At 44.1% G+C, this 13,714-nt stretch overlaps 1 protein-coding gene across 1 annotated transcript in view; it reads right to left on the reverse strand.

The window, feature by feature from the left end:
- Positions 1-13,714, reverse strand: part of rptor (regulatory associated protein of MTOR, complex 1) — a 606,910-nt gene that overhangs the window by 300,349 nt on the left and 292,847 nt on the right. The window contains 1 exon segment of the mRNA XM_084318354.1: positions 5,744-5,844. Coding sequence (XP_084174480.1) covers positions 5,744-5,844 — 101 coding nt within the window.

Below are 13,714 nucleotides of genomic sequence, written 5' to 3' on the forward strand. Positions count from 1 at the left end.
ATATAAAGAATGACATCCTCAAGGCATGTAGATTTATAATATTTTGACTTAAAACTAGGCTACTTTTGCGTATAAAGTCATTATATTCCAAATAAAATAAGTCCCGAGTCGAGACTCCGTGCTGCTCCCATTGCAACAGCGGGGCTGGATACTGGATTTTGCTAGAAGCATATGTAGCTGCAGAGCCGCAGAGCCAGGGGCTCTTTCAGGTCAATTCAGGGCAATTCAGCCGTTGGGTGGGTGGGGGGGCGCTGTTGAGCGGCCTGTGACCAGACCTGAAAGAGCTCCTGGCTCTGCGGCTCTGCAGCTGCATGCTATTTCGCAAATCCACTGCTGCTCTAGCCGTCCTCCCGGCTCCGCTGCAGCCGTCGTTATCATAACACTACACACATATCATAATGTTTACAGCAAACTGTAGTTGATCACCAGGTATGTTTTATTAACGTAGAATAATTAATATAAGAAAAACGATAGGTAAGATCTCTTACCTTTCTCCACTGGTTAAAAATGCCAGGAACTGAAATTGAAACTTGCTGTGCGCCGCGGTGATATGTGTTTATTATGAAATGACAATTGCGTGTTGACTGCGCCCACTGCGCGAAGCCTCCTAAATAACTTTTTCCAGTTTGCACATATCTATTATCTATGACTAATTCTATCTATTTTTAGGGGCAAATGCGATTGAAATAGTCGCGCTGTGGTTACATGACGACGACGTCATTGCTATTTTAGAGCTTCTCTACCGGTTACACGGTATAGTCAAAATCCATACCGTAGAGCAAATTCATACCGTTTATACCGTATACCGTTTATACAGTCCACCCCTAGTATGGCTGCTTGTAGCATTGTGGAGACCTGTGGTATGGCTGCTTGTAGCATTGTAGAATTAATTTCAAGGTCCTGGTACTCACTTTTAGAGCTTTGCATGGCCAGGCACCAGAATATTTAACCGACCTGCTGGAACCATACGTGCCCAGCAGGACCCTGAGGACAGCTGACCAGGATCTGTTGGTCATTCCGCGCACCAGGTTGATCACCAAAGGTGACAGAGCCTTTCAATCTGTAGCGCCTAAACTCTGGAATGCCCTTCCTCGTGGCCTAAGAGTTGCAGCGTCTGTTGCCATTTAAAAAAATCTGATAAAAACATTACTGTTTAAACAGGCCTTTGGGTAATGTTTGAGCTTCTCCTCCAGGTATAAAATATGTCTTTTGTTTTAGTTTTTTCTTTCTCTGTGATGCATTGTGTTTTTGTTCTGTCTCTTATCACCTGAATGGTTCTTGCTTTTTATTTTTATATTTTATTTCTGCTGTATGTAAAGCACTTTGTGAGTTCTTTGTGAAAAGTGCTATATAAATACACTTTACTTACTTACTTACATTGTGGAGACCTGTGGTATGGCTGCTTGTAGCATTGTAGAGACATGAGACCTGTGGTATGGCTTTCAAGTTTCAAGTTTCTTTAATAGTTGTCATACAGAAGTACAGAATACTTTTATACAAAATGCTTCTTACTGTTACGCTCCAGAGACTGTGCTAGACAAGATAAGTATGAAATAAAATAGTATAGCATGTAATGGAAGTAAAAATGGAAATAAAATAGAAATAGAAGTCAGTGTTCAGTATAGACATATGTACAATGTTCGATGCAGAATAGAAGTAACCGAGTTACCATACAATATACTATGCAATGTACTAATATACAATACTATATAGTGCAAAGCAGAAATGGGATGAGGTACAATTTACAGTAAGGTGTACGAGTTGTAGTGCAAATCCTTTGCCAATAAATATAAAGTGTGTTTAGGTGTTCTAAAGTGTGGAGAGTGGGTGCTGCAGTGTGTTGTTTGTTTAAAGTGAGTGTGTGCGTGTGGATGTGTGTGCTGTGTGCATTTGATGGTTGTTGCATAGTGTTTATTGTTTGTTGAGCAGCCTGATGGCCTGGGGATAGAAGCTTCTTCTGAGTCTTTCTGTGCTCGCCATGAGACTCCGGTATCGCTTGCCTGACCGCAGCAGTTCAAAGAGGCAGTTGTTTGGGTGGCTGGAGTCCTTGATGATTCTCTTTGCCTTACCCCTGCACCGCTTATTGTAAATGTTCTGGAGGGTGGGAAGCCCCCCTCCAATTGTGCGTTCGGCTGAACGTGTCACTCTCTGTAGTCTGCTTCGGTCTTGTGCAGTGCTATTCCCAAACCAGGAGGTGATATTACCAGTCAGGATGCTCTCTATTGTACATGAGTAGAAGTTCTTAAGGATCTTCTGACTGACTTGGAACTTCCTTAGGCGCCTGAGGAAGTAGAGGCGTTGTCGTGCCTTCTTCACAACACTGTCAATGTGTGTGGTCCATGTCAAGTCCTCGGATATGTGGGCTCCGAGGTACTTAAAACTGTTCACTCTCTCAACCGTTGCCCCGTCGATGCTGAGGGGGCTGTAGTCCCTGACCCCCGACCTCCTAAAGTCCACAATCATCTCCTTTGTTTTGCTGACGTTCAGGGAGAGGCTGTTCTCCTGGCACCATCCTGCCAGGACCTTGACCTCTTCCAGGTAGGCCCTCTCGTCGTTTGCAGAGATCAGGCCCACCACGTCAACAATTTTGATGATTGTGTTGTTACTCCGCTGAGCCACACAGTCATGTGTGTACAGGGAGTAGAGGAGGGGACTCAGAACACAGCCCTGGGGGGCCCCTATGTTGAGGGTGATGGATGAGGAGGTGCAGTTGCCTGCTCTCACCACCTGGGGTCTGCCCGTCAGGAAGTCCAAGACCCACTGGCAGAGGTCATAGTTCAAGCCCAGGTCCCTGAGCTTGGCTATGAGTTTGGAGGGGACTGGTATTGAGCTGAGCTGTAGTCGATGAATAGCATTCTCACATAGTTCCCCTTCCTCTTGTCCAGGTGTGATGCTGCTGTGTGCAGCACATGGGCTATGGCGTCCTCCGTGGACCTGTTGGGGCGGTATGCAAATTGCAGGGGGTCCAGGTTGATGGGGAGGGAGGAGCAGATGTAGCCCTTTACTAGCTTCTCAAAGCACTTCATGGCTATGGAGGGGAGAGCTACAGGGCGGTAGTCGTTGAGGCAAGCAGGCTTGGATGTTTTAGGTACAGGGATGATAGTGGACTTCTTCAGGCAGGTGGGGATGACAGCCTGTTCTAAGGACAGGTTAAATATGTCAGTGAATACCGGGGCCAGTTGGTCGGCACAGACTTTTAGGACGCGGCCGGGGATGCCGTCCGGTCCTGCTGCCTTCCTGATATTCACTTTTTTAAAGGTCCACCTCACCTCATGCTCTGTTACCCTGAACACTGAGTCTCCATCAGCAGACCCCCCCCCCCCCCCCCCATTGCCGTGGCTTGTAGGCTGGTGTTGTTATTCCCAGCCTCAAACCTCGCATAGAAGGTATTGAGATCATTTGCTAAGGAGATGTCACTGTTCAGTTTGAGGGAGGTGCCTTTGTAGTCTGTCATTGTTTTGAGGCCCTGCCACATAGCTCTGGAGTCAGCCTGTTCAAACTGAAGTTAAAATGTTATCCCTGTAGCGCCGTTTTGCCTCTATTACTGTCCTCCTTACGTTGTATCGCGCCACCTTGTGGTCATTCATGTTGCCTGCCACCAGGCCGGCGTTGTATGCTGTGGTGCGCGCTTTCAGAGCTTCACGGACGGATTTGTCTACCCAGGGTTTTTGATTTGGGTAAACTTTAATTATGGTAGTGGGGATTGTTTCTTCCACCAAAGTACGAACAAAGTACAGCACTGTCTCCGTGTAGTCATTAATGTTATCTGTGTTGTCACGGAACACGCTCCAGTCTGTGCACTCAAGCGTAGCCTGTAGCGTCTCCTCTGACTCCACATCCCATTTCTGCACCTCTCGCGAGACTACCGGAGTGCTCTTGATTCTTTGTTTATATTTTGGTGAAAGAAAGATGGCCGCATGATCAGATTTTCAGAAGCCACTAGCAGAATGAGCCTTGTATCCACCCTTGAATTGCGAGTAACAGTGGTCTAAAATGTTACCGCCTCTGGTGTTACAAGTCACATGCTGATAGAAGTCCGGCAATACCTTTCTCAGATTGGCGCTATTGAAATCACCCACAACCACAATAGCAGCATCAACGTTAGCTGCCTGGAGTTTGTTTACCTCGTCGTGGAGCCTGGAGAGCGCGTCACCAGTGTTTGCTTGCGGTGGAATATACACTCCGACCAGGATGATCGACGTTAACTCCCTCGGGAGGAAGAAAGGCTGACACTTGATGGATATATATTCCAGGTTGGGGGAGCAGTGGTTAGAAAGTTCCTTCACGTTGGCTGGATCGCTCCAATTGTTGTTCAACATGAAGGCTATTCGTAGTCTGTACAGAGCAGGCAAATCAGGCAGGCCAAGAAGACGGGGCAGCGGCAACTGCTGTGTCAAAATGGCAACCTGAGGAGTATTTAGTGAGGCGTAGAGATAAACAGCTATTCCCGTGTCCATCTCTCCCCCTTCCTGAGCTCCGTCTCAAATCTCCTGGCTTTCCCTTCCACTTGACTCCTAGACTGGCTCATTTCTCGCCCCCCCCTCTCTCTCTTTCTCTCTCTCTCTCTCTCTCTCTCTCTCTCGCTGTTTGCCGGATTCTACTGTTCTATCCTTGCGGTGAATGAAGAAGTGTTCGGCCGGTTGGATGGCATGGTCTGGGACGTCCGGCGTCAACCACGTCTCGGTGAAGCAGAGAACATTGCAGTCTCTAACGTCTCTTTGGAATTGAATCCTTGCTCTGATGTCATCTAGTTTATTGTCTATTGATTGTACATTGGCTAGCAATATACTGGGTAGTGGCGTTCGGTGTCGCCTGGTTCTCAATCTGTTACGGACTCCAGCTCTCTTCCCTCGCCGCCTGGATCCTTTGTTCCTTGGGTCGAGGTCAGGTCCTGATGTTCTCAAGATCTCAACAGGCCATTGTTGTGGTTCAGAGAGCTGATCCAGAGAGTAATCCAGTTGGTAAGTTTCCCGTAATCCAATGTCTATGAGTGACTGACGGTCATACACATTAAATGCACCAACAGTTGGTACAAACAAAACTCTTAAAACTATAAATATTAACAAAAGTAAGTACAGTCTCGACAGAGTGCACAGACAGGCAGCCGGTCGTTGCGGCCCCATCTTGCGGCTGTTTGTAGCATTGTAGAGACATGTGGTATGGCTGCTTGTAGCCTTGTGGAGACCTGTGGTATAGCTGCTTGTAGCCTTGTGGAGACCTGTGGTATGGCTGCTTGTAGCCTTGTGGAGACCTGTAGTATGGCTGCTTGTAGCCTTGTGGAGACCTGTGGTATGGTTGCTTGTAGCCTTGTGGAGACCTGTGGTATGGCTGCTTGTAGCCTTGTGGAGACCTGTGGTATGGCTGCTTGTAGCCTTGTGGAGACCTGTGGTATGGCTGTTTGTAGTGTTCTCAAGAATAGCTCATCTGATCGACTTCACATTGGACAGTGCACTCGCCTTGGTCCTCAGCAATACACTCACCAAGTGTGAAGCCCATCGGATGAATGGTTCTCGAGATATGCGAAGGACAGACGGATAGATAGACATGCACACACGACAGACGTGTGAGATTCCTTCCTTTATAATTATTTAAGATACGATTTTATCATCTTGTATCTATGTCTTGCTACAAAACCAATTGCCCTCCAGGGACAAATAAAGTTGATGTTGAAGTAATGTGTACTACTGTGTGTGTGTGCGTGTGCGTGTGCGTGCGTGTGTGTGTGTGTGTGGCCTTACTGTACCTCTGGGCAGTACGTTCCAGGCGATGGTGTCTGTGATGGCTGTAAAGATCCAGTTGAGCTCTCCCAGTGGAGTGCGCCTGTCATTCAGTCTGCCTGGGATCCTGCACATCCACACACAACACAGCAGCATGTCAGCCACAGCCAGCCATTAAACCAACGTCACCAGCCACAGTAGGGCTGGGGAGGATTCAGGGGGGGGGGCTCAATTGCAATCCTCAGATCATTACGATTGGATGACCAGTTAGGAAATAAAGAAGCAACAACTTCACTGCTGGAGGCTGTCGCTGTGGAGTGTTTTCCGTTCCTAGTTTAGATGCATAAACTCAAGAGTAAGACACCGTCATTATCCTATCTACCAAACTTTAGAATAGAAGAAAAGTATGGCTGTAACCTGCAAATGTATCTAGTGGAGAAAAATAAAACATAGCAGCCACAGGCAAATTTTTACCAGCATTCCAATCCAATCCACTTTATTTATAAAGCACATTTAAAAACAACAAAGTTGACCAAAGTGCTGTACAAGTCCACAACATAAGATAAACATAAAATTTGTATAAAAGCACACAATAAAAACAAGTACAATATGTCACATAAAAAGGCAGGTCTCTCAAAAACTGTTTAAAACACAGAAAGCCAGAGCAAATAGATGCGTCTTGAGGCGTGATTTGAACACCTGCAGAGTGGGGGCCTGCCTAACATGCAGTGGCAGCTCATTCCAGAGCTTCGGCTAGTGTTAAGAAACACAGTGCACTTTATTTAGTTATGTATATGGATTAAACAAAGTAATCAATTTGAACCATTTTAAAGTTTCTCAAGGAATCGTTTCAGCCCTGTGTGTGTGTGTGTGTGTGTGTACGTGCGCACGTCTGTCTGTCTGTCTAATAACGTCATGACAACTCCAATGCAAGCCAAATCAATATCTTCTGGCTGTGAGGGTGACCATTATGTTTTATGACTACAGTGGAGGGGGGATTCCCCAATGAAAGGGAAAAAATGGCTTCCCCATCTTCTTGGGACACACACAGCTGAGGGGCTGCAGTGAGCCAACAAGTCATTGCTCAAGTGAAAGAGCAGCGTTGCGCGCGCGCGCGCGAGAGCGAGAGCGAGAGCGAGAGCGAGAGCGAGAGCGAGAGAGAGAGAGAGAGAGAGAGAGAGAGAGAGAGAGAGAGAGAGAGAGAGAGAGAGAGAGAGAGAGAGAGAGAGAGAGAGAGAGAGAGAGAGAGAGAGAGCTGCCTGCCACAAACTGAGGGACAGTGAGTGACATGTTTATGCCGTAATATTTTATGTTCTATTTTATGATGAAATGTTTGTATATACTATGACATTAGAGAGAGAGAGAGAGAGAGAGAGAGAGAGAGAGAGAGAGAGAGAGAGAGAGAGAGAGAGAGAGAGAGAGAGAGAGAGAGAGAGAGAGAGAGAGAGACAGAAAGAGAGTACTATATACGTAATTATTATTCTCTGGTTTGCAACATTCGTGCTACTGTGTGCTTTTCTTTCTGTGTGAATATTATGTATATATGTAATGTCCGTACTACTCTAAAAAGCAAGTGCATCTCAGTTTGTGTGGTATCCATTTGGAATGGCCTTGATGTAGCAATAAAAACAAGTACTATTGAAAAGTTTAAATACAGATATAACCAGGAATTCTTGGACAAGTATAAGTTAGAGCTTGAAAATAATGTGAACTAGTATTTTTGTAAATATTTATTTATCTTTTGCTGTAGTGGATAGGTATATTATTTTTGATATTGATAGATAACTTATTACATATTAATATGATATTGTAAGGAAGGGGCAGGACCAAATAAGCTTTGCTTCTTTCTGTCCCTTCTCGAACAAAACCATTTGTCTCGAGCTATGTTGACAATTGCTTACACGTCGAGGAAGATATATTTTATTTGTATTTGTATTTTATTTAGTTTTCAAGTTTGTGTGTTTATGGTTGTTCGAGATAAATAAAGATCAATCAATCAATCAATCAATCAATATAATTAGGGGTGTAAAGGTACACGTATCCGTACCGAACCGTTTCAGTACTGGACCTTAGGGGGCTGTTTTTTTCACATTCTAATATAATCTTCTTCTTTTTTCTTTTTTTACAAGTCGATTATTAATTTCAATATAGAATATTCATTGACAGCCCTACAAGTACAATTAGTTACTGCACACTACATCACCCCTGAGTGGAACATGGAAAGCCAAACTTTCCCCCACTGTACCGAAAAGCGACTTCAAAACCGTGGTACGTACCGAACCGTGATTTTTGTGTACCGTTAGACCCCTATATATAATATATATATAAGCGCTTGAGGTTATGCCTATTAATACCCATGTAATAATCTGGGACTGAAAAGATTGTCATAGCCATGTGCGCCATTCAGACTCACTTGCGCACAGACACACACTGAATACCACTTCACCTTTTCGAAAATGATTTTCTGATGAAAAGATACACAAATGCTCAGCACTGTTATTCAGCACTGTTATTCAATGAGAATCCTTCCATTCCACAGCATTGCAGAAATCTGCTCCTACAATAAACACATTTCTTAATGTGGTCTATTAACTCATTAACTGCCACGCTGGGGAACGGGATATGACTATGTGCTGCCAGGCATTAACACATTCACGGCCAGGGGTCGCTGTTTACCTTCTGTATAGAATGTCAGTGCTGTAGGTCAATGGGGCGCTTTGTTCACTTGCGAGTGCTTAAAATATATCTTATAATATAGCTATGGGTCTAATACACCCGTCGATTGTCAGTGAGTTGCTTCCAGTCAACATGCACAAAACAGATTGTTTTTTCATCCGTACATTTCCGTTTTATACCGTTTTGAATATGAGTATAGTTTGTGATTCCCAGGAAAAGACGCGATAATAGCGTTTTAGTGGAATCCACTAAACACGTTGTAATTTTTCACCTGATTATTTAATCATCCTGAAATCAACGCTAGATTATCGTCATTATCCTTCCTCATGCAAGAATGAAAAGGGCCCTGGATGCGTGTATGCTTTTACCAACCCAGTTGTGTTTCCGGGTTGCTCTGATTGGCCGCTGACCCCACGTGACCCTACGCTATTACGCCCCCCCTTATCTGACGCTCTACAGCTCTCCGTAACTTCCTCGCAGAACAGCTGTTTCCGTATTTATAATATTGGAAACGCCGCGCTGTGATAACAACATTAACGAGCGCTGTGATAACAACATTAACGAGACTCTCGTTGTGTCTATTCTGCTAACGCTAACGTTACCTCTCATTGTGTCTATTCTACAAGCTAACGCCAAGCTGTAACGTTACCAGTCTCGCGTCTATCTGCTAACGTTAGCATTAGGTAATAACCGGTTTAAAATGGATGGTGATTACCTCACGTTCAGGGTTTCCATTAGAATTCTTTTTTGCAGGTCTGAGTGTCCGGTAGATTTCAATCTACCGGACAAATCGGATCAATTCCGGTCAGAGTTTATTAAAAAGAGAATCCAATTATCTCGCCAGAGTATTTAAACCCCGCCCGCACGGCTCAGCTCGGCCCAGATAACAAACCACAGTGTTTCTAATGTAGTGCAGTTGCTGCCACAATATATACATGGTTGGCCATGAATGTGTTAAACCTATGGAGTCGCTCACCTTGTTTGCAGGGTGTTACGTGTGGGGTATGTTTGTACCCTGATCAGGTGTTCTCAGTGTGTGATGTGTTATGTCTAGTTGTAGTTCCCTGTCCTGGTCTTGTAGTCCTTATCGTTTCCCTCACAGGCGTATCCATTTGTAATCAACCCAGGTGTGTCTTGTCTCGTCATCCCCTCGTGTATGTCCTGTTCTTCCCTGTGTGAGATGCTGATCCTGTTTGTACAGTTCTGTGTTTTTGTTTGTCGTTACTTTATGTTACTCTTCTTTTACAAAACCATGGTAAATATAAATTAAATATCTTTTGTTGGTTACTTTGGCTACTGTCTCCTGATTATGTTACATTGACAAATATAATGAGCACTCCTTCAGTCAATGGTAACGTAATACTAGGGGTGGGACGATACATCGATCCAGATCGATATATCGATCTATTATCAATGATCAAATAGGATCGATGCAACGTAAAAAGATCGATTCATATTGCGATAGATACTCTTATTTTGAAAATCCCATAGAGTGTCGTATCCGCTCGGCTCGGATCTACAGCACACAGCAATAGCGTCTAGAGCGTCACTAGAGCAAGGCTAGTGTGCCTATTCTGCGACCGGGTCAAATGCGGGTCAAATGCATCTAACCTGCTTTGCAATCCTCGCCATTCCTTTATGCCCATGTTAAAGATCGAAATTAACGTTACGTTAGCGTAAGCTAACAACAAGCTAACCCAGAGCCATAGGCAGAGAGAAGTGGGGACTGGGAAGGAGGGGGGGGGGGGGGGGGGGGGGCAGGCATGCTCCCTTTCTCTGTGTGTGTGTGTGTGCGTTTGGAAAGACCAGATGAAGTATACCGATAGTATATTTATAGTAAATGTACTGAGGATGGACAGATAATGTTGATATTTAAACATAAAAAATACAATACATATTAAATGTATTCATGATCATCATGCAACAAACCAATTGCAGGAATGGTTTGGGAGAGGAAGGGGTTTTAGGTTGCATGTTGTGAGTTCCAAAAACAATTACTTAAAGTTTAAAGCTAAATATATCAAAACGTGGCACTTTACAGTGAACAGGAGGTCTATTTGTATTAAAAACAATAGATTGTTTTTCATTTAAATGTCTGGAAGAGCTCAAAAATAAAAATGTCAAATGATATTTCCATTGCCTTTTTTTTGTTGATCTAAATGTTACTGATTGTGTTAAATGGGCATATAATATCGTCTCATATCGATCGCAGGCACCTGAATCGTATCGTATCGTGGCAGACTTTGTGATATCGGAAAATATCGTATCGTTGTCCAAATAATCAATATCGATATCGTATCGTGATGAAACTGGTGATTATCACCCCTACGTAATACAGGGCTATAACTATATATATATTATAGCTAGGGCGGCTACGTGGCGTAGTGGGCAAGGCGCTCACCACGAAATCTGGAGACGCTGGGCTCGCCTGTTCGAGCCCAGCGCTCCACATTTGCTTTCAGTTTAGCTGGTCGTCCGTACTAATACACATTGGCCGTATTAGGGGGTGGGAAACTGATGGGTGGGGATCGGGCGTTGTGGACAGTGACTCCTACAGGTCGGTTGGTGCGCCTGCGCAGTAGAATCAGGAAGTGTCGGGGGCAGCGTGAGCCTCCCACGCGCTACTCCTCGCCACTGAGAGATCGAGCTGCGCAGGTGAAAAGATGCGACTGCTGTTACCTCAAGTACCGGAGGGGACTTGTGCTATGTATGACTTAGTCCACATTGCAGCCGGCTTGTGGGAGGCAAGAAACAGCGTTCGTGACAGGGGAGGGTTGAATTGGATAATACGAAATTGGGATGGGAGAAAATATAGAAAATGGGAGAAAAAGTGGATAAAAAAAAAATATATATATTATAGCTATGGATGCAATACTATGGCCCATTTGACATCGAGTCTATCGTTCAAGATGTGAAAAGGGAATAGTTTTTCCATCCATACATTCCCGTTTTATACCGTGGTGAATATAAGTATGGTTTAGGGCTGTCCCCGACTAAGGATTTGGATGGTCGACTAGGATTGGCCAAAATTTGCCGTTAGTCGACTATTGGTCGACTTAAAAAAAAAATATATATATATATATAATATTTTTAATTTTTTTTTTATCATTCCATTTGGGCTGTGGGTGTGCTTAATGTCTGAAGGAGTCGACGGAAGGCTTTTTGTCCTCTGCAAAAGCATGCAATTGGTCCACTGATGGATACATCTTGATATTTGTCTAGTATAGTGTGTTCATTAGATGGGTGAAATCCTCTTTCAGTGCCTCTGTGCCTGTTTTCGTAGGCAGTTAGCCTCTGGTATGCGTGCCATTAGCGTTAGCCACGCTTCTATGCCTCTTTTCTTTTGAAAAAAATTATACAAAAAAAAAATTATAATTTTTTTTTTTTTTTATTATATTCGACTAAGAGGTTGGCCAGTCGACTACGGCCCCTTTCGACCGATTAGTCGACTAATCGATTAATAGGGGTCAGCCCTAGTATGGTTTAGGCCCAGGGTAATTCCTGGGAGGCTAGTAATAGGCTGCGACGCATATTATACTTAATCCATTGGCATTTCGTCCCTATAAACGCTACAATACAAAATTCAAATGCATATGATCGGTATATTATGTTCCATCATGAATGCATGAAATAGGGGGGGGGGGGGGGTCGTTTCTGATTAATTGATTGTCAATAACGGCATTCGTTAGTACAACAGCATACGCTGATCAGGCCGATGGCTATGAAAACAAGGCACAATCAAGCTGAAATTGACGTTAAATTGCTCTTACCTGTGGCCGGTGAGATTCCAAAAAGAATATTCCAATTATTTGATTGCCATCTGGTAGATTGTATGTCCATTTGCCCACCACAGCATAATGAATCGGGGGTCCCGAAAACTATTCAATGCGATCGGGTAAAGCAGTCCAGATTACTAGAAAAGTCTGCACGGAGGAATTTCATTGACACACAGCCCCATACACAGAGTCTCAAAGGGAGTGCAACATCGGCCGCATACCACCAGGCATTGGACTTTTGCAATCTCACTAATTCCCTATGGTTACACAGGCTCCCTGGATGGATAACGATTGGAAATAGCGAATAAAAGAAATAACGATCAAATAACGAGTATACTCGTTGTTGGCGTCCAACTGAGTTGGCGGGGAATGAGTTAACAATAACCAGCATTTAGCCAAAGCATTGACGGTTTACAACTGCACATCTGGTATACTGTACATTAGGGGTGTAACGGTACACAAAAACCACGGTTCGGTACGTACCTCGGTTTTGAAGTCAAGGTTCGGTACGGGTTTTCGGTACAGTGGGGGAAAGTTTGGCTTTCCATGTTCCACTCAGGGGTGATGTATTGTGCAGCAACTAATTGTACTTGTAGGGCTGTCAACGAATATTCTATATTGAAATTAATAATTGATTTGTTAAATTAAATTTTTAATTAAAATCATATTAGATTGTGAAAAAAACAGCCCCTGGTGGTTAGTGGTTAACATACCGTTGTATTCATTCGGTACACAGCCGTACTGAACCTTAGGTCCAGTACTGAAACGGTTCGGTACGGATACGTGTACCTTTACACCCCTACTGTATATGCCCCCTCATTCAAGAGTCTGTGCTGTTCGTCCTAATAGTCAAGGGGGGGGCTGTTCCACAATCTAGGCACTGCGGTGGAGAAGGCTCTGTCTCCCCTAGTCTTGAGCCTAGTTCTAGGCACCACCAATAGCAGCTGGTCAGCTGATCTGAGGGATCGGTGGGGGGTGTGGCGGTGCAAGAGTTCGGATAGATAGGGAGGAGCCGTGCCATTTAGTGATTTAAAAACATTTAGGGCTAGTTTCAAATCTATTCTAAAACGAACAGGTAGCCAGTGGAGCGAGGCCAAAACTGGGCTGATGTGCTCATGTTTCTTTAGTTTTGGTGAGGAGGCGCACGGCTGCGTTCTGCACCAGTTGTAGGCGGCGAAGCAGGGATTTGTCTATGCCTGTGTAGAGGGCATTGCAGTAGTCGAGGCGAGTGGTGACAAAGGCATGCATCACCGTCTCTAGGTTACTTTGGGAGAGGTATGCCTTTAATAGGGGTGTGGCAATCATGGAATTCTAATATAATAGAATATAAGTACTTTATTGATCCTGAGGGAAATTCAGCACTACAGATCGCTCACAATTAACATTTAGGTAGTCAAAAAAACAAAACACAAATCACAAATAATAATAAAAATACAGTCAGGGATATACATTCTAAAATATGTACTCTATAGTTATACATTCTAAAATATACAGCCACAAATTGCCATCCATCGTCATAATTAACCACATTGAGTGCAATGGTCT

Source organism: Notolepis coatsorum (genome assembly GCF_963971535.1).
Source record: "Notolepis coatsorum genome assembly, chromosome: 7".
NCBI classification, from domain to species: Eukaryota; Metazoa; Chordata; class Actinopteri; order Aulopiformes; family Paralepididae; genus Notolepis; species Notolepis coatsorum.